Here is a 27,970-nt window from a genome sequence, read left to right as displayed (position 1 = left end):
TGGTTACAATTGAAATCTCTGCTCTCCCCAACAAGACACTTAAGCTGAGGACCACCACCTGCTAAGGGTAAGGAAGGAGAGAGGCTGCCATATGCAGGAGCTGGTGCACAAGACCAGGCCATGCTGGTCCAGAATATGTGACTGATGCCAAGCATCCCTTTCACATAGAAACACTCCTCAGAAAAGGACTTAGTTTTCCAGGAATAAAAATAGACATGATTGTTTCTTTAATTTGAAGATGTTCTTCACCTGAATATCACAATATTGTAATTTAATGCTGTATGAGAAACATCATTCCAAGTGCTGTTGAATGTCCAAACTCTCCTAGAAGTCATGCTATAATCAAGGAACATTTTTTAGCACATCATTGACGTCTATTCACTAAGAGGAGAGTTGACATTGATCACTTGGGGAACACATCATTGAAGTCTATTCACTAAGAGGAGAGTTGACAGAAGAGTTGTGGTTCCAACTCGCTTACTTAATTATTCATTACAGGGCTGAGCTGGCTTTGCATATAATGGATAATTTAAAGGGGTGAGGAGAATCTCTGGCTGATATACCTTTACATTATGCAGCAGAAGCTTATTGGGACAGGAAAACCAAATGAGACAGCAATACAAACCAAAGAACATCACCACAACCTGGACACCAGGCTTTTATTGTTTAGTCACTTTATTAGGCAATAAAAATATAGATACATTGTATGGTTCGATTTCTAAGGCAGACTTACCTTTACTATGTCATCTATCTCTTGTGCTAAAGAACGTAAAGTTGGTTGATGATATTATAAGTTAATTAGTAAGCCTTTTTCATAAGTTGTTATTGCTCTGGAACTCGAGATGGAGAAGAGGCGTTATTTGTGCCCAACATCCCCTTAGCATAATGAACAAAAAATATGCTGATGTGGAGCCAATTGGAAAAAAAAAAGCCAAGCAACCCAAATTTAAAACAGAGCAGCAACTGATTTTAGTGCATAAAATGTAGATTTTAAGATGTACATTTTCATGAATATTAGAGCTACTGTGCACGTAATTTTGGATTTTGTAACGGAATGTACCCAAGTGTTTTAGTTCTAGATGCCAGAATCCATAAGGTTACTCAAGGTGGAGATCCAGCCAATATATGTTGAAACAAGCTGTGCTTTCATTTAGAGGTAAAAAAAAAAAATTATCATCATTAAACAGTTCGCAGAAATTAGGTTACAGCTTATATCCAAATACATGCAAATAAAGAAAAAAAATCAGTCATATGGTATTTAATAAGATGCAGAAATGCATGTGACAGAGTGGCAAGGGAAGACTGTAATCCGGCAATATTAATATCCTTATCTCCTTAGAGCAGATAAAACTGCTATTTGTTAATTTCGAAAAATTATCACAGTGGTTAGATAGACGTTTGAACAAGATTACGGTAAAGATTTACACTAATGAACAGTAAAAAAAATTATTTTTTTTAAATAAAATAACTAAACATAAATAAATATAATAAACACATAATAAACATAAATTATGGGCTCGTCACTCCAAATTACAGTGTGCCAAAAGCTGTGAGGTGTGTCAAGGTGTTGTCGGCATATTGTTACCAGGCTCTTTTGTGGCATTGGCACAGTAATGGCTTCTTTCTGGCAACTCGACCATGCAGGTCATTGTTAAAGAATTGTCGTATTGGCTCCTTGAAACAACCACACCATCTTTTTACAGCCTGGATTTCTCCTGAGGTTACCTGTGGGTTTTTCTTTGTATCCCAAACAATTCTTCTGGCAGTTGTGGCTGAAATCTTTCTTGGTCTACCTGACCTTGGCTTGGTATCAAGAGATCCCCCAAATGTTCCACTTCTTAGTAAGGTATTGAACAGTACTGAATGGCATTTTCAAGGCTTTGGTTATCTTTTTATATCCTTTTCCATCTTTATAAAGTTCCATTACCTTGTTACGCAGGTCTTTTGACAGTTCTTTTTCTGATTCCCATGGCTCAGTATCTAGCCTGCTCAGTGCATCCAAGCGAGAGCTAACAAACTCATTGACTATTTATACACAGACACTACTTGCAATTTAAAAAGCCACAGGTGTGGGAAATTAACCTTTAATTGCCGTTTTAACCCGTGTGTGTCTGTAACAAGGCCAAACATTCAAGAGTATGTAAACTTTTGATGAGAGCCATTTGGGTGATATCTGTTATCATTATGATTTAAAAAGGAGCCTGACAATGTGATGATAAATGTCTTCATATGATCACTAGCCTTAAATAAAACACTGCTTTTTTTTGCATGTTCAGTCATATTTTTAAAATCAATGCCAGCATTTCACAATTTCCGCCAGGGTATGCAAACCTTTGAGCACAACTGTATTCTCTTTGTTTTGTCCCTACGCTATACAGTGTGAGCCTCTTTAATTGACCATTACTAGGTTTCTGAAGCCACTGACGGTGTGCAACACCATGCTGATTTCGGGTATCCTGTGGATTCTTTGGCATTGCCCATGTGATGCAACAAATTGAGCATATAATTGTGGCAATTATATTTTTATTTATTGATTAATGTAGCACCATTATACGCAGCAGAGTTGTATAATGGATAAACAGGACAAAACAAGTCATGTCTCACCTAAAAATTGCGACTTATGGAAACAAAAGGCTAGCAGGGACCTGCTCAAACAAGCTTACACTCTAATACCATAAAGCATTGCAGATATGCGGACTGGACGTCGTCACTGTGTGATATCGCCAGTGCCTGCTCTGTTTAATGAAGCATCAAATATCTCAAAAAGGTTTCTGTGCTTTTGTTATCTTTTGTTATTAATGGTTTATAAGAGCCCCCTCTATTGCATCAAGATGTGTTACGAACAGCAATAACCATTCTATCCTTTTTTCTTTCTATGCCTGTTTTTTCCACATTGACTATTTTGAATCGGCTGGTAATTTTTTTTGTTATTTATTTTATATTGCAGACAATATTTGCATTAGCAATTACCATTATGACAGCAAATAGCCTAGCAGACAAAATGTCAATTGTAGTCCAACTTATATGATTTACCATAAATGTTATATAAATCAAAGGGTGTCATCTACATGACTGCCTGTGACATCCATACAGGTATCAGTAGAATAACTTCACTCTTCCCCAGTAAGACACCAAACACAAATATATGGGCAAGGGCTTGGCCACAACTTTATTGGACAAATAGTCACCGCCAGGCCAACTGGAGGACATTAACAACCTGCCATCTGATGGCTGATTTAGCACACCAGGTGGTTACACCCAAAGAATACTCCAAGAGATACCAATATGAGTCTTCTTAGCAATCCATTCCAGGTGGGATGGTGGGAAAGTTCCAGGTCCTGATCCTGGTAGAAAAGGAAGTAAGGAAGTGTCACCTGGAAGGCTGGTATATATAATCTGTAATCTTAAATTAGAAAGCTGGCTCTTGGGGGGCAACATGGGACATAGTCTATTGGGTTATATAATGTTATTTTATTCATGTTTTGTATAATGTTTTATAATGTTTTAACCATAAAAAGTGGTTATAAAAATAAAATGAATTCAACAACTTCCAATGTGATGAGCGGCCACATAGAATTCTTGCAGCAAAAAATAGGAAGGTAAAAGCGCTAAGAGCAATAAAAACAGCAATCAAATAAATAGTCCTATAAATAGCAGCAGCCCACTCGGCAAGGTTTCCTCTTCTTGGCTTGGTAAATAACTTGGAGGTCACAGGAGATAGTGGTTGCATAGAATTCTTAGTAAGGTATCTCAACTTAATTAGATGTTAATTAGATGTTGTATGTGTGAAAAGTGATTTGTGTGCTAAGCTTCATTACTTTGAAATGGTCTTATCCATGGAACCATTTTAATGGGTGCTTTTCAATCTTTTCATGCACAGCCTAAACAATTGTTTAAGGTTAAGTCCATAACAGATAACACTGAAGAGCAACCCTAAGGTCTACATATCGCCTAGGACTCCAAGCTAAAAGGATGATGTCTAGCTAACAAGCCTTACCTTATTATAAATATACCCAATAAATGTGGACCATATCAATGACAGCACCATTGCCAGTTCTCCCCTGTTGGCCAGAGGTTGCACGCAATGTATTACGTAGGGAAGCAGTTGTGTCTGATGGAAGACGCATTGTGTGGTATGTGTTCTGTGTGTGTTCTGTGTGTGTGTGTGTGCGTGTATATATAAAATAATATTTCTTGTATTTACTTAAAATGTTGACCAAGAAAAAAATTCTGTTGTTACCCATATTCTGTGTAACTTTATCATGGAATCTAGTAATCATGTATCATGTAATGCTCTAGTGCCGATTCTCAACTGGTAATCCCATTTTCATTATTTATAATGTAGTTATAAGTGGGGGATCGTATTTCTGTTTTCGATTGTAAATTAAAATTGATTTTGTCTGTAATATATCATATAACATCACAAGGCCTCTGTAGGTTTGACCTAGATCTAGTGGTGTGATTCAGAACTTGTGCTGACCGTGGTAAAATCAGTTATTACAGCTGCCAGGCTGAATCACGTTTTACCATCTGCGCAGCTGGTAGTTTAGAGAAACATTGTTGGCAGCTGACAAGGCATTGTTGGCGAAATACTTTTAAGATGTGTGATGAGAATACGTTATTACTCTGGTGTACTTTGAAACTGTCCGACTGTGCATCCCCAAGAAACCATAGGTATTCTCCCTCCATCTGCTGTTTGCAGTCATAGTATTATTATTATTGTATTGCGTACAGGTAACGATTAACTACCATCACACTGTTTCAAAACAAAGCTGTGGACTGGAGACCCTTGTTTGTCCACGGTGTGCATCACTTTGATGCAAATGATGTATAAGTCAAACATTTTAGTGAAACCTATTCTAGACGCAGTATAATAGCTATAGATTTTCTGGCACCAGTGCAGCCCCACTCCTGCCCTCAGGTGAATGTTGCTGCAAATAAAGGTATCACCTTGACTCTACTGGTCTCCTGAGCCTTTCCTGGTAAAGCAGTTAGTGGAGATTTTCAATGGGGTTACTCCAGGTCAACAATCTTCTATTATGGAAAGATATGAGCAACTGAATGATATGTAGGTATTTTAGAAATAATAATGCAATTGAATACCTTGTTGCTGAAGACAACAACGGCAGCAGAGATTGCACTGTGCTTAAGGGGCACTTCAGCCATAATATCCACGTAAATTGATATGATAGCTGTGTGGTTCCTTTAACTTTTTTGTGTGATCCTTTTTGGAAATGCCTTTACCCCTTTCCCACTCTCTAGCTAAATGCCCACAAGATGTTCTCGCCTCCAGTCCGGTCTGTTCATGTGTACTTCTTCAATTGATTTCAATGGGAATGCTTTCATGCCACTGATTGACAGCTTCAAGCAGCCAATCAGTGGCAAGAAATGCCCCATGGGGTTAGAGGGCAGCTTTTGCAGCATGGTTGCAACACTGTGTCGGGTAAGTATGCATTTTAAAGTACTCACACAGTACTCACACTCCTTTTATTGACAGTACAGATAGTGGTGGTCTGTCAAGTCTAAGAATATCATCAATGTATTAGAAACCTGTGTATCATAATTGCCAGCTTAGAAATGTCCACAAACCTGGAGAACAGGCTGAGCCTGTTGTCCCACTAAGTGGGCAAAACTCTTTTAATTTCAAATCCAATGCCTTGCCAGGTCTGGCTCATCAGAAAGGAAGCACTGCAAGGCAAAGCCAAGCCAGCCCAGTTTAAACAACTCCTTCTGCTACCTTCTAGTACATAGACAAAGAAGATGGTGGCAGTAAACACTGAAAACTGTATTAAGCAAATCTTGTCCTTGGTCCAGTACCTTTTAATCAAAAAAGATTTTTGATACAAAACACTTTTACAGCCACATTGTTGCTGATAACCTGGTACAGCCTAAATTACTTTTCTAAAAATAGTCTTATTTGATTAAAAACAGCCAGCACGAAAATGAGTTTGAATTTAATTTAAACCCCTTGATTGCCATGGGAGTAAAAATGAAAATAATATCGTCAAGACCATTAAATATCAGGAAAGACAGGCTAAGGATTATAATAGTCCTCCTAAAACAATGTAAAATTCTGTTAATTGTCGGATTTGACAATTTGTTTTGTTTCTTATTGATGGTGACCCATTTTTTTTTAACTTATATGTCTTCAGTTGCCTTAAGTGGTAGAAGAGATGGATCCATTAATAAAGGCAAAAACCAAGCCAGACTCTTGGCAGAACCAAACCCTTGGCAAAACCAAGCCAGGCAGCTGCATTAACTACCCCACACTTCCACGGAATCGCCATGGTACTGCAACAAAGCTGTCATTGATGCATTGATGCTGGTGTTCACCCCTGATGAGACCATCCAAAACATTTTAAGATTCTCTGAGAAACCATGTTGCATTTTGTTAAGGAGAGCACTGGGTGGACAGACAAGCATTGATACAAGCTAGAATAGTGTACATGTAAGACATAAGGATAGTATATCTATACTCCCAAGTAATTATTTATTTCCACATATGTCATGGACGTTTCTGGAAACATAGGTATCGTTTAATCTTAACTTCAGGACATCCCACAGTTTACAATAATGTCAACGTAACAAAACCCTAATTGGCAACAGTATATGAACTGGGCTCGATTTTACTGCTCTAGATGCAAAGGTTACTGTTACTTGCCTGCTCTAAAAATAGAATAAAAAACTTAAATGTAGGAAACAGGCCAATTTTAAGTAGTTTCCTTCCTGACCTTGTCCTATTTCTTCACATGAGCTAACTGCAAACTGCATAGTTACTAACTAACATGGCTCAGGTTTCCAGTACTTTAGAGAATTGCCCTATGTTTCTGTGTATTCTCCCCATGAGTATTTAGATGTGTTTCAACTTTTTCTTTTTAAACATTTTTAAATATTTTATTGTTCATTTGTAAAATATAAACAATATCAGTTTTTGGCCCACCATCATCCATTTCATGCAACCACTTTTTTTGCAATACATTCCAAGGAGCATTAAAGTGATACTTTTAATATCCGTAAAGTTCACTTAATGGTTTTCTTAACAGTAATAAATAGTTTAAATAGTTTAGCGGCACCTTTACTATTATTGGGTATAATTAAAGCTTAGCTGTAAAGGGAATCTCATGGGAAATTATTTTATTTCTGTGGTTATTAACTTTTGTCCGTAGCATGGCAGTTTTAATTGGCAGGCTTTTTATTTTTTTAAAGCGGAACTGCAATTCTGCAATTGTTAGGTTCACAGATAAAAACTATTTCTAGAATGTTCTAGCCAAGTTGCTAGACAGTGTAGAGATCAACAGAAATTCTAATAAAAGATGTGATGGTGCATTGTAATCCTCCTTTCAGTCCATGAATAAAGTTGTAGTGCCTTCTTGACCCTGAGATTTCTAGCTCTCTAGGTGAACCGTATCTCTGGCACCTGCCGTAAAGTCTTCAATAACCTCTTCTACCCCACCCAGTGCTCTGCTGTAAAATTCCCAGTTTGCCAGGGAAAGGTCATCTACTTGTACTAATTTTTTCAATAGCATCAGGTCTCATCACTTGGGGCTTTCACAACTATTGTGCGGATCCATCTTTCTCGATGATGCAACAGAGGGATTTAGTTATAACTGTGAGGTGTAGCTGAAAAGAGAAATAGACCCAACTTTACAAATATTATCAATTTTATGCAAGCCATCGTTGTATTTGCTACACATCAGTGCATGCACCTTGTTGGTCCTTCACACATCAGAACATCTTCAATGTGCAGTTGACTGGCATGCTCTTTATGGGTTGTTGACTATAACAAATATAATCTGCGTTGCTAATATCCTTAGCTTATCTCTCAATTAACAAAATCAATTATACATTTTTTGGGTATATATTTTCACCAAGGCGCTGACTGATCATTCAAATTACAGCTTAGGGTGGCTTAAAGTCGCATTTTCTCTTTGGGACCAAACATTCTTAAAATAAAAACAAGCTTGATTTGAGCACCCATAACTATAATTATGAACCCTCTGCCATATGCTGTGCATCATAAATTTGATAAAAAAGATATTTTTTAACTAATTAGGTACATAACATTTATATATCTATTTTTTAACCTGATTTGTGTTTTCAATGTATGTCCTATGCGCTTTTAGCAGTGTTGTTTTTGTTCCACGCAGTAGAAACAGTGAAGGTTTTCATCATGTTTGGTTTGCATTCATTTAGTTATTTTGTCTTGCCTGCAGTGTTGCTTTTTTTCTTTCAAAATGTGTCATGGACTTTTAATGACCAATAAACAACAAATGTCTTTATGGGTGCATGGTTAGTTTGTTCAGCTAAAATAACACCAGCTGACTCAAGGGCTCTCTGAGCAAAACCAGAACAGAGTACATGTATCCAGATAGAAAGACAGAAAGGGTTCATCCTGGTAGGGAAGGTTGTTGGAGGTGGGTTTTACCACATGTGATGTTATTCTGCTTCACAATTATTGAACTAAATAAGATACAAAAAACACAATTTTGCATTGTAAATAAATATTAATTAAATATAGGAAACTCTTTAAAGGCTGCAAAGGGTATAAATAATTAAACAGCTATTTTTTATTTATTTATTTTATGAGGAATTTTGTACTTTTGTGTTGAATTCATATTTTGGATACAGTTCCCAGGAATACATGTTCTAAGGCAGTGATTTAATGCTCGGCTTTTTAACAACACAGCATTCAAAAGCATTGGTTGGCTGTCAGAACTTGTTAAATTAACAATTTCATAAAATACATACTCTGAGCTTCTTCAGCCTTTAATGCAGCCCTGCAGTCATGGGCATCCAAATACTTTTTTTTCTGGGGTGTGGGGGGACATATTAGCCCTGTCACTTCCACATGTAATTTATAATCAGGCAAAGAGGTAAGTTTATAGCTGAGTATTTAACCTTGATCGTTACTGCCGTAAAATCCTATCAGACGTCTCTGAATGCATTTCATTCACAGCATAGAGCTTCTTACCAGGATGAGGGGCTAGAAGAGGGCTATGTGTTCTTGAGCAGACAGGGAAGACTGCGTTTAGAACCATTCCCACCTTTTTGTAGTACTAAAGACAGGTTTTCAAAAATATTGTGCTTTTTGCATAAAGTATTTTCAGCAGCTGCCGTTTGTATGTGTTCTAGCTATGTTGTCTTAGCCCAAGCCAGTAGGCAATCTGACTATAGAATGGCTTATTGTTAATCAACCAGCCTGACACCCAAAGGAAAGTCTATAGAGGAAAGGATTTCATTGGACATACAGCATTGCCATAAAGGTTCAGCTCAATGTGGTGTTTAGCAGGGAGTGCCGAGTGCCCCCCTTGTAACCAACTGACACACTAACACACACTTACACACTTACACACGTCTTACAGAAGTATGATTACATTTGTCACAAGATTTCTTATGAAAAAGTAGAACTCTATCCATTTGTCATATTTGCCATTGTTTTTATGTGATATCTTGGGTGCCTTTCCCTGTTAAAACACTGCACTGAGATTATTCTTTATGGCAATGCCAATGAAGTCCATTCTTACATAGACAGAGAACTCACAAATAACTAATATGCAGCTGCCTGAAAATAAACATGCAATAACTAGGACTCTTTTAAATAAAACAGCACAATTTGTTTGAAAATGTATTCTTAATCTGTTACTAGTAATAAAAAAATGGTAGCAGTTCCCCTTTAAATGCATCTTGTTTATGCATTATCAACAATATGAATATTTTATCAAAATTCCGAAGACCTCTCAGGAAATGTCTCTTATTTTCAAAATGAATGTATTGTATGACAAAAAACACAGAAACTTGCGTAAACTTACTTTTGCAACAATAAATAACGTGCGACTGTAATTTGTCTTTATAATACACGTTACATTTTATTATTGAAAATTGATATTCGGAAAAGGCAATCCATCATCTTGCTTCTATAGGCCTTATGAGCAATATATGCATATCATCATTCCAAAGATTAAATACACCAGTGTTGAGTCAGGAAATAATTTACATTGGCAAACAATACTGTTCCATTTATGCCATATATCAAAAGGCACACACGTCAACCGCTGAGGTGAAATTTGTTAGTGTGGCATCTGGAATTTGTTTATATATTTTATTTTGCAGAGCTTGGACTTATATTTCACTCAATAAATTGCTGTTTGTATTTTCAAATCATTTTCGGTTTTCTATCTCATATGCAAAGATCTGCGTGTATTGGACGTGGTAGTAAGAAATAAGAATTGACTTGTGCCAGCATTTCTTTGTTTGGTCAACTGCCCTTATCATATGTCTGACATATATATGCTGGTGTTCAAGTAGAACTCTATGCATTGTTCCTGTATTTGTCACATTTGTATTGTTAGTAGGGCACCTAGCAATTTGGGCTAAGTAGGAGGAGCAGGAAAACATACATAGAATTTTGCCCAGGGCTTCCTTTGGTACTGTTTTCCTAGCGTGGTTTACCTACAGTTGAGTGTCTCTTTATGTAGCTGGACATCGGACACCAGAGCCGGACTGGCCATCCGACACCAGGCAATTAGCCAACATTCCTCCATACACTGCTACAGTGTGCGGCCAGATCTATGCTGGTAGTATCATGATGAGGGACATGGTGATCTCATGGTACGCTCCACCCATTTTGTTGCCGTATTTAGACATCACGTTATTCTCTGTCCAAGAAACTCTTTATACCTGTCTAAATTGTGAGTACATAGTAAGATATATTCCCTAACCCTGAGCTATAAGTTGACCTCCATTAGCACTCATTATGAAGGGCCATCCCAGGTCAACGTCTCCTGCAGCATGGAGTGGCATGGTCTTTGCGTAGCATATAGTTAAAGTGGGGAGGTTTTCCCGAAGGTCATTTCAATCATTGATCTGTGCATTGAGCAGGATTACCTCTGAAATGTATGATGTTACTCTTCTTAATGCATAGTGATGTGTCAGTGAGACAACAAACCTCTGGTTTAGTGAATAGTGACCTCCTGAGCCAGACATTGCATGACTGTCCCATCATGCTAAGAACTTTTGCTAAGTGAATTTTTATATAAGTAGCTCAGTGGTTGTTCTCCATTCTATTAAATCTGAGAACACCAATAAAATATGGTATTGAGTATTGGTATTAAGTTGCTACAGCGGAATCTTTAGATATAAGAGTATTTTAACACAATAGGGATGAAGAAGGATAAGCAGCTGTTATTGTTCATGAACATATAAATCATATTGTTTTTGTTTAAGAATTTCCAATAAAGCAATTAATTAAACAGCTGTAATAAATAGCTGTTATACACGTGCTTGGTAATAAAATAGTTGCTGGGTCAGTGTAGCAGGAGTAGGGAAGTGCTGAATAAGATTTATAGCAGGTAATGTAATATTGTTCAAGGCAGTTTTTGCTGAAGTGAAAACCAGTCACTAAATTACCAGACTCATTTGTAATAGTCAGAGGCAGGCAGCCAGTAACCTGCAGAGCGCTTATACCCTTTTGAATGGTATTAGACAATGCCTAGTGATATTTCTGTGTTAAAACGAGTAGCATCCCGTGTCACTGCATCAGACCGAGCATATACCCTCCATTATAAGGTTGGCAATCTAAGATTGTTAAAAATGTTATACTAAGAAGGCAGGCAAAATGCTGGCTTTTAGGAGCAAGCACTGCCCAAAGTGACGATGACCAAGAAACATGTTTGCAGATCAAGGAATGAGTCTGATTATTATTAATAATCTAGGAACGATCAATAAACAGTCTAGGAACTTAGCCAAAAAAACCTTGATGATTGTTCCTTTAAGTGACCAACATAGCACTGTAATTTTTTAAGCGACAAATATCAATATATTACAAGGATAAGGATAGGAAAACAAGCTCTATGTGAACTGGAATCAAGCATTTAGTGAGTGGAGCTGGGATGGTCCTTTGTGTTACCTGGGCATTCTGTCTTCATACATGCCTAGGTAACAAATACTTTGTGAAGGGGCATGCCTAGCCCCCCAATTAGCCTTTAGTAGGAGGGAATGGGCAGAGAGTAATTATTCCCAAACAACACTCCTTATCCTAAAATAACCCGGAGACCTGGTGATGCCAGGTTAAGGCCAAAGTGTTCCCAGGTATAGTGATCTCAAACTTTCATATGAAATAGAATAACACACGTGGTCTATATGTCTCTTATCCTAGTGTTTCTCGACCTGAAACTATCAGATTTACTGTCGGTGGATTTGCGTCTGATATGTAGATTTTATAACATAAACAAATATGTACATACATGTGTTTGTTATATGAGATGAATTACACATGTCTAAATCTGTTTCTTTACCTCTTCAGGTGTGGTTGCAAAAATACGGCTACCTTCCACCAACTGACCCCAGAATGTCGGTATTGCGTTCTGCAGAAACCATGCAATCCGCTATAGCTGCTATGCAGCAATTTTATGGAATCAATATCACAAGGACAGCTGACAAATACACGATTGAGTAAGTAGTTTAAATTAATAAATTAGCTACTTAGTGTCACGATGTCAAATTTGAATGTACTTGTGTTTATAAAAATGCAGCTCAAGATACCACAAACTTCTAGAAACCTGATTGTAATTAATTGAAATAAAAAATGCATACACTCATTATATAAATTGTTTATTTAAACGTGACAATGGTATAATTGGGTAACATGAGTCCTAGGTAAGAGGATATTATAAGTAGAGAAGTATGCCATTATCAATGACAATGTAAAGCTTTGGTAGTCATTTGTAGTCACTCCAGTGGCGCCATGATATCTTAAATCTCCAATATTTTCCTGGTTCTAGAATTCCTGTATCTAGAATGTTTAATGGTCAGGAAATTCTACTGTAGTTTTTTTTGGCTGGTAATAATGCAATATTGGAAAGTAGAGTTGGGAGAAAGTTGAAAACCCTGCTTCTTAGTAACTACCACATGAGAACTAATAAGCACAAAAGTAGGTTGGAAACTTCCAGTCGCGACCTGCTAAAGCAAATATAGCTGCCAAAGGTAGAAATGGAATAATGGCAGTGGCTTGCAATGGTATTCAACCCACTTACCAAATCTATAATATTACTGAATTACAGACAGTGCATTGAAAGTTCATTATGTATGATATATAATTTTAAAACACTTAAAATAAAGCTAATGTCACCTACAGTCACTTTATGATTATTTGTAACTCAGTAATGTGAGAAAATTGTATGAAAACAGGCATCTCTTCTTCTGCTTCTCCTCCTCTTTCCTGTATTCTACTCTCCCTTCTTTCTTCTCTTTCTCTTTTCCTCTTCCCTTTCTCTGTCTCTTAGCAAGAGTATCCAACAGCCCCCACCCCAACAGTACTTTTCAGAAACCCTTTGCTTCCTTCCCACACACATTGCTATCCAGTAGTCTCTCACTTCTTTGCACACCACATTATCCTGCAACCTCTCACCACCCTCCCCTCCCATACACAACTATCTGGCAGGACCTTCAACTGCCCACCACACCCAGGGAACACTATCCAGCAGAACTCCCCCTCACAACAATATCTGGTCTAACCCCCACTGTGCTCAGCACGAACTGGCAGCCCCTCACCCTGCAGACCCTTCAACGTGCAAATTCTTGGTCATCCCAGGGCAAGAAATCCTGCAAAGTCCCAGTTATAGTTCACTTTGCTTTTATCTCTGTCCAGCGTGAGAATTCCCATGCTATTCAGCTAATCCCTACGCATTTCTAAAGTTCTGATGTAGCTTGTTTATTTTTCATAACGAAAACTTATGCCAGTGATTGAGTGTTTGTATTCATTAGCAGACATAAGAACATTTCTCTTGGGTGCTTGTAAGTAAGCATTTTTTTTTATATAGAACACAAAAAAGAACACTTTTTCCCCTCACGCTGGTCAGTGAGTTGATGAATAGTTCCCATCTGCTTTACCAAAACTACTGCTATGTCAGTGTAGACAAATACATTAGATTGTTCCAGGCTAATTTGTCAAAGCTTGTCAGTAAAAAATGCTTTTATGAAAACAGTTTTTGTAAGGTGGAAAATCTTTTATTTCTATCTAAGGAAAAGATGATTTAGTGTTGAATAAATGGTCAGATTTATCACTGGCTAGAAAAAATAATAATTTGTCGGATACACATTTTGTTCCCAAACAAGCAAGCTTGTGTGGGTTTGCATCTAACAAGATGAGCTTTTATTAAACAAAAATGTTCTTAAAAGTATTGGCAAAAACTGGCATTTAATCGAAAATTCATTTATACTAAGTACATGTGATAGTACGTAGAGAAAGCCAAGGAGTGCAGGTCTTAGGCAGCTATGGAACATTACCTTCCTGGATCTTGGTATCCACTGAAGAATTTCATAGAAATATAGAAGCAATAAAACAGTTTTTTAAATCCAAAATTAAAATGTTCACTGAAAAAAACAAATTACCATATGCTTAGGATAATGGAAACTTTCACCCAACGTTTCTGCAGTAAAACCTTTCTTAAAGGAGACACCAGGAAGATATGTAACTTACCGGGAATATCCATGTGGACACCAGATGCTCATGTTCTGTTCCATAATGTGATGTCATCACATGAGGGTAGTGAAAGAACTAAGCATTAAAATCTAAAATTGAATTCAGTGGAAATTAAAAAGATCACTATGCAGCACGGTGTACTGAAATGTCCTTCAGCAATTACATATGCAAGTTTATGTACAATATCTTACACATACATACACCCCTCTCACACATGTATATACGCCCTACATTTACCTTTGCTAATACTTGAAGCTGATGGTGACTTCGTACTGTTAGCATGGGTCTAAGTCTTTTTGAACTGTTCTACATCTCCAACTGCCATGTATTTCAGCAGCCTATCCTGCCTGAAGCTATACTGGCCGTGCATGGAAGTGGTCCTAACTTTTTAACTTAATTGTTCATAATACACTTAATTGCATCTGGATCCTTCCAAAACCCTGAAGTCTGGATCCATCTAGATCTGTTTCTGTTTAAATGTATTCTTTGAATAATTTTACAAAGCACATCTTCGCAGAGGTAAAACAGTTCATAACCCAGTAAATCTTGTCACTGTAAATGTATTGTTTTGTTTGGTGAGGGAAAGTATGGACAGTCTCTGACGGCAAATCCACCGTTTACATCTTAAAATGTTTTTCATGCATAAATATATTGCGGTTTTGAACTATAATAGTATCATGTTTTGTTTTATCCCTATGCTTCATTTGTTTGGTGTAGTGAAAACACAATGAGGTGAGAAAAATATATCTTTATTGAGTATCATGTTGTGTTGCCAGGGCTGGCCCTACAACTTTTGAAGGGGCGGCACTTTGCCGCCCCAAGCGCGTTTTTTTTTAAGCGGAGGAGAGAGAGGGGCGCCGAGTGGTTTTCGCTTACCCGCTCGGCGCCCCTCTCTCTCTCTCTCCTCTGCGGCGAGTCTCTGTGCTCTGTCACGGTGCCGGCTTGTAATGCTGAGCGCCGGAAGTGATGTCAATTTACGGCGCTCAGCATTACAAGCCGGCACCGTGGCAGAGCAAGGAGACTCGCCGCAGGACTGTTTAAAGGTAAGTACCGGGGGGGGTGGTTAGGGTAGATAATGGCGTCGGCGAAGTTTAAAATGCCGCCCCCCGGCGTCGGCGGGGGGGGGGGCATTTTAAACTTCGCCCCAGGCGGCATTAAGTCTTGGGCCGGCCCTGTGTGTTGCTATATCAGGAAACATACCTGGAAATATTCTGGATATGGCATGTTGATTTTGGGGTCTCTTGGTGGGTAATAATCCTATGCTCGTCACATATAAAGAAAAGTTTCACACCACTGAACTAGATGGTATTGGTTTTCATGTGATTCCCTTTATAAATCCTCTAACAAGGCTTTCACATGTGACATACATATTGCATGTTAAGACATACTGGTACAGAAGTAAAAGAGGGCTATACTCTTGTGAGCTTACAATATTTTATGAAGTTGAGGGGGAAGATGAGGGACTGCTTGGATGACATTTAATTATGGGATGATTGGTGATGTGGAGAAGTTTAGCGGTGTGTAGATCTCAAAGGAGTGAGGATGGATGGCTTCTTTCAAGATACAAGTTGAGGATATCAGGAGGTTGAGGGTGTTACTTTTTTCTTAATGCATGTCCATTTTCTTTGTCTGTGTATTTTTACCTCTTTTTTTCTTTATTAAACTATGTTGTTGCTTTGGAAACGAGCTAATTCTTTTTTTTTTTTTTAATTAGTTGGATGAAGAAGCCGCGATGTGGAGTACCCGATCAAGCAAGAGGTAGTTCAAGATTTAATGTTCGACGGAAGCGATATGCCTTAACAGGGCAGAAATGGCATCACAAACATATCACTTACAGGTAGACAAAGAGAAAGCTTTAATAATGTTCCTTTTGCTTTTTAATTACAAATTAGTCTTCTTTGTAAAGAGTAATTCTCGTGTTAAGTGCAGCAAGCAGAATCATTCCATTGGGAAACTTCTCCACCTTTATCACCCAGTGTATATGTGTTTGCTGGGTATATGTCTCCCATGGTGTTCTACAGAACTAAAATAAGATGCAATTATATCTTTAAAAAGCAGAAGAAAATGTTTTCACAAAATAAATTCTTTAAATGAGCTTTAAAGAATAAAATACATTACTCAGTTTCATAAATATGCTATATGTTGGTCCCTCATTGGCAGGGGAGCATTGAGAACATTCAGCCCAAGGGCAAGTCCAGAAAGCTGGCCCAGTAACAAAGCAGCCCGTAGCTCATGTGAAAGACAACATGCCGTGGGGTACTATTCAATCAAAATACATTAACAGAAAGGGATTGCATGAAAACACATAACAGGAACACAAAAAAAATTCAGCCCATGAGTAAATCGTTCCAACTCCCCGCGATAGAGCTTGGCAAAGGCCCATTATCTTTAAATTAGAGCAGTCCAGGGGTTAGCCCTGCTGCCAATATCCCCGCGTGGGAACACCGTCCCCTGCTTACTGGGAATATAAAACGGTCTTTTACATATTAATGCATATAAGTAAAGGTAGGAAGGGGAATTTAATATAAAGGAATGCAAAACCTTACAGAGAAATCATTTCAATGATCTGTGTGTGATCTAAGATCCTACATAATATTTGTATTAGAAATATGCGTATCTTTATTCACATTTATATTAGTCTTTTAAACCGTGCCAAATGCAGGTTTCCGAGTGTGATTACCGTATGCATTCTCACAGATTCTCTCTGTCCCTGGCTAGGAACTTTTATATTATATTTATTGTCCTACAGTTGTAAGGAATGCTTGACTTTGACTATATATATATATATATATATATATATATATATATATATATATATATAAAATTTATAATGTATGTATATGACACAGTGTGCAGCATAATCACGTTAATTAAACAACTCATGTATAACACACATTGTTCCTTTACGCTGGGGCATAGCGGGGGACGTGGCCCTACTGACATATTTATGCCCCTTGCCCATAAACAGCCAATATAGTATGAAGGAATAGATAAAACATTGTTCTTTACAAATGCTGTTGGCAGTCTAATTTATTATTGTAGCTTTTGTTTGGGCAGTCCCTTATAGAACGAACTAGGTAAAGGTTTTAGTCATCCTGAATAATTGGCTCAGAGCTCCCTCATCCAGATTTCTTTAAGTTTCTTCCCAGGACGCGATTCCACGTATAGCCAGTATGGTGTCTACCAGTGAAACAGAAACATGCATCTAGGCTGGGTACAGTAATTACATTTTCCACTAGAATTAGCATTAACTTTAGCATTTTCACCTGCGACTTAAATGTTCTGCGGCCTTGAGAAACAGTTAAGAGAAACAGACTTTATTATTCTGCATGATGAAACACAATTGCTTTGTTCAGACAGGAAAATTATAAAACTGACACTGTATTTATTCATAATTTTCCAGCCCAGTGACAAGGATAATAATCAACGCAGTAAGGTTTATTCACTAAACGGCGAGTTAAATTAAAAAATAAGTCCGTTTTGAATATCTCCTTCTTTATTGTCTTGCCTTGTACTTACTTATCTAACCTTATAAACCAAATTACACCCCACATTTACTTGTTAAGAAATGTATTTTAAAAAGTGTGATTGGACCATAGGTGGTCAGGGCCAACGGGCCTACCAACATAACTTGGAACTTCCTTGGGTAGGCTACCTGGAGCCCTTCTTCTGGAGGAGAGACTTTGCAAGGAGGAGAAATAAACCAGCTGTATAGGCTGGATTAGCCCTGCATGGGGTATGGCTAACTATGTAAGGACAGGAATGGATAGACAGTCTTGGCTAGGAGGGAAAGCAGGTGGGGATTGAGCTTGGCTTGAACAACTCTCCTCCTGCCCGTAGAAAGTAAGCAGTGATCTGGAAACCCGGGGAAGCAGTGCTTGCCCTTGGGCCGGTAGGCGTATCAGGGAACTCTTGAGGTTTGACCAGAGACTTCTGGTTAAACCTTGAGAGTTCGCTGATACGCCTAGCGGGGCACCAAAAGAACTGGCTGGCAGAGATGTGCCACAATATAACGTGGTCACCTACTACAAGAACGTCTCTTGTAAAGTTCGATAAAGTGACAAATCAATAAAGCAAGCCTAGAATGCTTTAAACCGCAAACGGATTAATAAAATACGCCGATGCGAAGTGTCTCGAAGTAAGGAAAAGCAGAAGATGGGATCTATATTTGACTAGAAGCGATTCATTTATTTCAATAAACCATACTGCGAGACAAAATGGGGAGATGCTTTTTTTCAGCTTAGCTTTGATTGATGCCAGCTGGAATGAAAAGGTTCAGGTGTAACAAATCATGCCGAATTGTTAGCTTTTTTTATTTTTACAAGACCCTGACAAATTATGCATTATTCACTAATTAACTGATTAGGATGGTTTGTTTGCATGTGAGTTTGGATTTGAATGTATTTCGGCAGACACGCTCGGAGGATGGTGTTTGAACATCGCAAAGCTGTGCATAACAGCGCCTTTTAATCTTTCATTTCGCTGTGAAAAGTTAACATGCAAATGTCGCTGCAAATTTCCAGCAGCACGAGGACATCTTCATCACAGCTATGCAGTATGCAGAATGAGACATTAAAGCATGGCCTTCAACACAGATTATGCAGTCCGTAGAGTTTGATGATTTGTGGCTTGATACGAAGGGCTTCAGGGTGCGGCACTTGTTAAGCGAGTCAACTCTTAGGAGAGTGATTTGTTGAGGAAGGAGGACTCCTGGACTACCTGTGAAACCTCTTCTCCACATCCTTCACCCACATTGCAGACATGTAACCTTAAAAATCATGGGGCTCCAGAGCTACATTGTTTTACCAAGATGAGTTTTTTTTTGTTCTTCTTCTAGGTAAAATAATGCCTTTTAAAGTACTTACAAATGCATTCAACATTGGTGGAACATTAAAAGTCATGCTTGTTGATGCATTTGTGCCCAAGGTGGGTCATGTAAACAAAGTGTGGACATGTGGGTTAGTGGTCCAGAAAAAGCGGTGAAATGTAGGCTACATAAAGTTGTGCTTTGCAGAAAAAAACACCAATGGCAGGAAAGTGGTACAGGGTTTTAGACACCCAGGAGTTCTCATGTGAGCCAGCGTTGGAGCTGACTGACATGGAATATACATGGATGTTGTTCACTGTAAAAAGGAGAATCTGGCACCTACTGCAAGCCAAGGGGCTGGGGTCGGGTAAACTCCTACATGCATTGAGCTGTCATATTCATTACATGTTTATGTGTCCCCTTAATAACTGATGACCAGTTATAAATATTAAAATGTCATATAGACGGATATGTTAACTATTTTATATCTGCCCAGATTCGGTTGAAGAATACCCAAATAAAAAAGGACCTCTCTTAGTCAGCCTGTCCATCTGTGCTCCTACTTATTTGTAGGCTCATCGTCTCATGTGTTTGCTTGATTAATAGCATGCCACACACAAAATCTCCAGAAATCTATTTGCCCAGCAGACCAACTATGTCAAACAGATCATTCGTTGATTCCTGTAGTCTGATGAAATTGATCGTGCCACATAACAAGATTCAATTTTGTAGAAAGACATTTAGCGTCTAGTGATTGCTTCTTGGAAACAATGATAACCGTTTATCTAAAGTTTACTTTATTCGCTTGCATCACAAACACTGATTTTCCTCATGATAAATTAACAAAGTTCTTCGCCTTTCCAGCTTACTATTTTTATTAAGTAACTCTTCCTGACACTTTTATTTTTATTCTAGTATAAAGAACGTCACTCCAAAAGTAGGAGACACTGAAACCCGTAAAGCCATTCGCCGTGCCTTTGATGTTTGGCAGAATGTAACTCCACTGACATTCGAAGAAGTTCCTTACCATGAATTGGAAAATGGAAAAAGAGAAGTAGACATTACAATTATATTTGCATCTGGATTTCATGGTGACAGTTCTCCGTTTGATGGAGAGGGGGGATTTTTAGCACACGCTTATTTTCCAGGACCTGGAATAGGGGGAGACACACATTTTGATTCAGATGAGCCTTGGACCTTAGGAAACCCTAACCATGATGGTAAGAACAATTCCTATTATTTTCATGCATAGTCAAATCGACTCAATGTCTTATCTTCAACTGCATTAACAATAGCGATTTCACTAATGATCACACAAAGTGCTGGAGATATTCAGCAGATAAGTACCATAATGGTTAAATTAATGATGCTTGTGAATATTATTTTTATATTATTATCAGATAAAAACAGTCTAGACAGCAGAAAAGGTACTGTTCATCTTTGTATACCATGCTTTTTGTGGATGATGTTTTGAATGCTACATCTAGTTATAAAAGTGGTAAGTTCAAGAAAACAGGGCGAACAGCAACCTTAATGGTTACCAGAGTTCTCAAGAGGGTCTGGAGACCCTTCTAGCAAACTTTCCCAACTTTGTTATTTTTTAAAAGACGCGTCCTGGGGTGAGTGTTCGGTGTCGCTGAATGCCTCGCTATCGAGGCATTTCAGCGACAGCATTGAAGTTTAGGAGGTGATCATTGATCGCCTCCTAAACTCCTTTAACCCCTTAAGGACCGGGCTCATTTTTCGTTTTCTACCCTGTGGGACCGAGGCTGTTTTGACACTTTCGTGGTGCTTGTGTTCAGGTGTAATTTTCTCCTCACCCATTTAGTGTACCCACATAAGTTATATATTGTTTTTTTCAGGACAAGATGGGCTTTCTTCAGATACCATTATTTTGATCGTATCATCTTATTTACTATAAAAAAAATAAAAAAAACATGGTGAAAAATTGAAAAAAAAGACATTTTATGACTTTTATTTGAAAAATATTTTACTCACTTAAAAAAGCAAGTAAAAAAACTAGCTAAATAGATTCTACTACTTGTCCTGAGTTTAGAGATACCCAATGTTTTTATGTTTTTTTGCTGTTTTTTGTACGTTATAGGGCAATAAGTACAAGCAGCGTTTTATGATTTCCAAATCTTTTTTAACAAATCTGGTCAGTCTGCCTCCATCTCCTCTTTGGAACATCTTTGAAGCTGGTTAACTCAATTTAACCCATTCAAACCATATATTTTTGAAAACTAGACACCCCAGGGTATTCCAAATGCTGTAATTTTAACCCTTTCCATGCACCAATTATACAACTACACTTTGTCAAACTTTGTAATAGTAATTTTTTTTATTTTTTTTTCCACACAAATTGTACTTTAGTTATAGATATACAGGTTCTGGTATATGTCACTATCAAACAACACCCCAATGTGTGTTCAGGAACATCTCCTGAGTACAGCGATACCCCACATGCATGGGTTTGTCAGATTGTTTGGCTGGTAAAAGGCTACTTTTGGGGCATGCGTAATTCAGGTGGTCATTTGGTCATTCTGCCTCCATCTCCTCTTTGGAATATCTTTGAAGCCGGTTAACTAAATTTAACCCATTCAAACCATATATTTTGGAAAACTAGACACCCCAGGGTATTCCGAATGCTGTTATTTTAACCCTTTCCATGCACCAATTATAGAACTACACTTTGTCAAACTTTGTAATAGTAATTTTTTTCACACAAATTGTACTTTAGTTATAGATATACAGGTTCTGGTATATGTCACTGTCAAACAACCCCCCAATATGTGTTCAGGAACATCTCCTGAGTGCAGTGATACCCGACATGCATGGGTTTGTCGGGTTGTTTCAGATTTAAAATGCCACATTTGGGAAGTGCGCTTTTTTTCTCCATTTTGGTCAGTCTGTACCTATGCCCTATCTGTGAGCTAGGCCACTCCAATTTACCCCATCAGCCATTTTTTTTATATATTAGACACCCCTTGGGTATTTGAAGTGTTTTTATTTTAACTCTTTGAGATTTTTGAGAAATTTTAGCACTTGCTCAAAATAATAAACTTTATTTTTTTATTTTTTTTTATTTTTTTAATACTTTTTTTATATTTTTTTTTACACATTTTGCTGGTACTGGATGGTTCATCTAGTGACATCACTGCATAATTATTTTTAAATGTTAGCACATTTTTTTTTTTTTTTTTTCCATTTTTTTTTTTTTTTTTTAATATTTTACTAATCACATAGTGATTAGAAAGCTGGGCTCCATTGACTTGCATGGTTGAATGCAGTACCTGTATTCAACCAGCAAGTGGAGCCAGTTCTCTAGAGGGTCTGGAGACCCTCTAGCGAACTTTTTCGTCTCTCTTGTTTTATTTCCCGGGCCGCCGCCATCTTACTTGATGGCGAAGATCACCGGCAGCTGCGGCTGTGACCGCTCTCCGGAGCGGTCACAGCCCACCTAAAGGTAAGTGTTTGGTGTCGCTGGATGCCTCCTGATCGAGGCATTCCAGCGACACCATTTAAGTTTAGGAGGCGATCGTTGATCGCCTCCTAAACGCTTTTAAAACGGGCGTCCGCCGCCATACACTGTATGGCGGCTGTTGACGCCCCGGGGAGGGGCCAGACATGGCCCCCGATGCCGATCTCGGCCTTGCTGAATGCCTCGACATCGAGGCATTGCAGCAAGGCCGTTTAAGCGAAGAAAGTGATCCTTGATCACTTTCTAAGCTTATTTAACTTTTTGACGGTTCAGGACCGTCAAAGGTCATTTAGTGACCTTCTTGTCATGACGGTCCTGAACCGGCAAAGGTCGCGAAGGGGTTAAAACGGCTGTTCAACACCATACAGTGTATGGCGGATGTTGACGCCCCGGGGAGGGGCCGGACATAGCCCCTGATGCCGATCTCGGTGTTGCTCAATGCCAGCAAAACCGTTTAAGTGAAGAAAGTGATCGTAAATCACTTTATAAGCTTGTTTAATGAAATGACGTGCCAGACACGTCATTGGTCGTTACCTGACCGTTTGTGTCTGATGTGCCTGGCTGGCCGCAACCACCTTTGTATTTAATGTCATAACGTCTGTCCATGCCTGAACCAATACTTAATTACATCATCCAATTGTCATGGTGCACAATAACAAACAATGGTCTTGACGTTTTCTGAATGGACGGAATTGGTGAATTGTCCAATTAATATAAAAATACAAGAATTTTTGGATTTGAGTCATTACGTATTGTGTATATTACATATCTTGTAGACTGGCGGTTAAACACACTCATTAACGCACAACTGTTATGATGCTCTGTGGGATATAGTTATTGATCGAGAACATCATACCAGAATCATTTTAATTTTCTGCAAAGTAAAAAATAATAAAAAGCCAGCTGCATTTAATATTGTTTTCAATTTGTTTGGAGCATCTGCCACGCAGTCTGTTGAAATAAAATGGCATATGCTTGATTGGAGCTTTCCTGCTCAATAAATCACCAAACAGTAGAATGACTTAATAAAGTACAAAGAACGCTCTCTCTTGCAATCTAGCTAGTGTTAGGCTCTTAGCTTATTGTCTTTTTGATGTATAAATGTTTAATATAATATCTATACAAGATTTATTACATTACATTACACAGGCTGGTGCTATTTAGATCATTTCAAGTTTTTTCACTGATATTTTTTTAATATATGATATATTTTTTAGGAACTTCTGAATATTCTACCATTATGGTCAGGCCTGTTACTCGATTCTATTGATAATATTGAGTGATTCACATGCTTCTTGCTTTTAGTAAAAGCAGCCAGGGAAGACGTGTACTAAGACAGAAGCCTCATTTTCTAGGCCCAATAACTAAAGGATGTCTGCACCTGTTTGCATGTAGTTACATCCATCGATGTCCACGCAAAATGTGCTCCAGTATGCATTTAACATTATAATAGGGCTGGACGGACCCTGACCAATAATAACATTACAATTAACAGTATACATTGTTATCAATAACATGGACAGCGCTAAGACCTACTGATATAGAAGGAGAAGAATTTACATTGGACCCCCCATGCTGTTAGTTGCTGAGACATAAGCTATGAGACCCAGATAAGTAAGAAAGTCCTTTCAAACCATCTTGAAAAAGAGGCCTCCAGACCGATATGAGTCCTCACTCAATAGAAACCGCTTTAAATGATATTTCATGCTTAGTTTAACCATGCTTCTGACTGCCAAAAGTACGCTTTGTCTTCTTCTCTGAGAGGCAAATTAGAGTAGTTCACTCACTCCCTAGTATTCAAAATAATTGTATCTGTCAGACAAGATAAGGTCATTCAATTTTAGAAAATGCCATCTATTTTTACATTTTTAAAACCGCACAAAACCTGTTTTTTTCCGTAGACTGATGTTTTTGAATACATGTATTACTATTCACAGTGTGAACATGTGATATATGTTTTATAATTGTATACGGTTGCTCCGGTTTTCTGCATACAAAGTACTGGAGGGATTAAACCACCAAAAAAGAATAAACTATTATCACTGGGAAGTCACAATGAAGTAGACTGACAATTCTTAATGTCACAGCTTCATGCCTTGTTACAGTTTGATGCCTTTTAATTGCTTGGCTCTCACTATATGCTGACAACTTTAGCTCCCAGTGGAAAGAATACTCACAACCGTTCTCTTCTCAACAACTAACACATTTTATGTTGATGAAACACAGCGAGTACAGTTTAATTACTTGATTGCCAATCATCTGAAAACTGGTAATTACCTGGAGGTTTTAAGGACAGTCTTTTGATTACAAGTAGTGCCTGTCATTCACCTGGGCATAAGTGCCTGTCTCTGTATTCCAACTGCTAATTTCATTTTTTTTTTATATTCCAATATATGAAACTTCATTTTGGATCAAGGAGAAAAGCTAGAAATGTATTTAACACAAATATTTCATACTGTTCTGCCCACTTGTAATGCAGGTTAGCTGTTGCTTGAGCATACCTACTGACACAACTCTAATTAGGTGCATTGGAAACTGAATATTGTGGACATTAACTAGTTAAAGTTATTTAGGAATATTTATCTGTTAAACACCTTGGATTTTAATATGGAGTGTAAATATTTAAACAATAACACGAATTATGTGTTCGATACAGTGTTCTCATTAACTTAAAAAAGGGAAATTGTAACATGATAGAGAGGAGCACTCTAGCATACTAGAGTATCATCTATTGATAACTATTTGGGCAGGAATTTTATAATTATTTTTATAGATTAATTCATTTTACTTGCTCAATTGAATGTATGGATGTGGTTTTTGATATTTTATAGACATTATTGTAAAGCCCCGATGCACTCAAACCCAAAAACTACAATAAACGGGAGGAAAGAGGGACTGTGCCTCCTTTACTCCGACGTGTGGGAGATATTCTAGTGTAATGAACAGTGATCCTTAGCTCATTTTAGAATGAAGATAGAAATGAGACTAGATTGTAAGCTCACTTGGTTGTAGAGACCTACGTTTCTGATGTATCTGTATGTGTTTATTTTTGTTATGTTCTTGTTAATCATCTTATATTTAAATTGTACAGCACTGAGCAACATATTAACTCCTAGTCAATGAAGTTTAATTATATTAATAATAATCATGTAACGCAGTGTTTTTTTTTGCGTAACCTGGTATGCAATATGATTCTATTACTTTTTACATAGCCTTTTTACCCCTGGAAGACCCCTTCTCATATTGATCTTGGAGACTCAGTGTTACAGCATGGATTTTAAAATGCAATCCTATGAACTTGGATTGAAAGAATTGTTTGTGTTAATGAAAGAACAGCCTGCTTACTTTTAGAGAGATCCATAAAATGTGTACAGTTAATGCACCATGATGCTTTTTGAAAACCAGTACTTTAAAAATGCTAGAATAAGGGTTTTTTTAAAGGTCCTGAAAGAAATTTAGAAAGAATGTTTTTTCTTCAGGCTAGACAACACTTATTATTAATAATGTATTTTTAACACAACTTAAAATAATATAAGTTTTTAACAGTTTCTTAGATAACTTTTTTTGCTTCATGCTCATAACATTCTCTGACATGTTTCCCTCTTTTTTTTTTAGGTAATGATCTATTTTTGGTTGCGGTGCATGAACTGGGCCACGCGCTGGGTTTAGAACATTCCAATGACCCGACTGCGATCATGGCTCCATTTTACCAGTACATGGAAACTGACAATTTCAAACTACCTACAGATGATTTACAGGGAATCCAGAAAATATATGGTACTTTTTATATTATTGTTTATTATTTTCATTATTTGTTTTAGTAGCTATTGAGGGATTACATTAAATGGACACCGAACCGTACCAGGGAGCCCCTAAACAGAACTTTGTAAGTAGCTTCAGGAGAAGTTACAGCTCCAAAGCGGCAGCTTCCTGCACCTTTTGTGGTCTGATGTTTTACGCCACTGATTGACGGCTTGAAGCAGCCAGTCAATAGCAAGAAAGCTCTCCCATTTAGGTCAATGGTAGTACTTTCAGGCCATGCTTGTAGCATGTACCCCTTTATGGAGCATTTGATGAGGCAGCTCTAAAGCTGACTGGCACCAAGTATATCACGTATTAGGAGTTGTAAACACTAAACACATCTAGTAAGTGGAGAAACCGGCAAATACCCCAATGCATTTGTAAGGGGGACACAATCAACCAAAAAGTGTGATTACGTACAAATGTGTGGCATGGGTGGGTGCTTAAGAATGGACAAATAGATGCCACTGCCCACCCAGAGACTTAGTAACAGGCTGTGATACCTGTAGACTTTAAATCTGCAGTGTTCCTAAGTAAACCCAAAATACTGAAGATACCAAAGCAAAACACAGAGCTCTGCCTCTCTCTGTTTTGTGTCAAATTCTAAAACAATTCACTTAAAGGCCTTAATGATTTCCATCTCCTAGAATTTTATTAGTTCCTTTAGTCTTTATAATGTGTTATTCTTGCCACAGGGGTTAAAAGCCATCAGCCCCCTCCCCCTCTTGTGAGTGAAAGTGTAATTTGTAGTCTTTGGAAATAAAGAAAAACATTTTGCTGACAGGTATGTAATATGCCAACTGCTCCAGGCCTGTAGATATGAATTAAATAATATGAATTAATTCATATTAATGTTATCACTAATTATATACTCCATTAAACTTTTGTATCATGCATTTTATTATTATTATTACTACCATTTATTTTTATAGCACCTTACAAATGCACAAATGTGTAAACAGTATGTCAACTGGAAAAAAAACTAGAAATCTGAAAAAATGAATTAAATGAGTTTAAATAAATAACATTTACTGAACATATACGATACAGCATAACTCCTGTCACTATATAGCGAGCCAAACACTGACAATGGTACAGAATAACAGCCATCATTATACACTGATCTTGATTGATTGTGTGTGTCACGCGCGCCGCCGCGGCTCTCACCTTTGCCGCTCACACCGCATCGCCCGCTGCCGTCAGCTCCGCCTCTGCCTCTTACACCGCGCACGCACGTCTGCGTCGCGCCCCCGCTTCCGCCGCGACCGCACGCCAGCGTTGCGGTCCTGCCCCCTCAACCACTGCCGTGCACGCGCGACCTAACAACGCACCCGATGACACCCGACGACACCCGACGCACACGGTCCACGCAGCGGCGCGGCCTGTGACGTGAGTACCTGTC

The 27,970-nt window shown here is 38.0% G+C and overlaps 1 protein-coding gene across 2 annotated transcripts in view; it reads left to right on the top strand.

The window, feature by feature from the left end:
* The window catches only part of MMP16 (matrix metallopeptidase 16), a 79,942-nt gene that overhangs the window by 30,646 nt on the left and 21,326 nt on the right, over positions 1-27,970 (top strand). The window contains exons 2-6 of one of the 2 annotated variants that reach the window (XM_053467211.1): positions 12,302-12,450; positions 15,197-15,211; positions 16,194-16,316; positions 20,202-20,506; positions 26,383-26,544. In XM_053467211.1, the coding sequence (XP_053323186.1) occupies positions 12,302-12,450; positions 15,197-15,211; positions 16,194-16,316; positions 20,202-20,506; positions 26,383-26,544 (754 nt within the window). The remainder of the gene's footprint in view (positions 1-12,301; positions 12,451-15,196; positions 15,212-16,193; positions 16,317-20,201; positions 20,507-26,382; positions 26,545-27,970) is intronic. The other variant, XM_053467212.1, reaches the window with a different exon arrangement.

Source organism: Spea bombifrons, chromosome 5 (genome assembly GCF_027358695.1).
Source record: "Spea bombifrons isolate aSpeBom1 chromosome 5, aSpeBom1.2.pri, whole genome shotgun sequence".
Classification (NCBI taxonomy): Eukaryota; Metazoa; Chordata; class Amphibia; order Anura; family Pelobatidae; genus Spea; species Spea bombifrons.
Note: the sequence above shows the minus strand (reverse complement) of the source record. Positions and strands in the feature narration are given on the sequence as shown.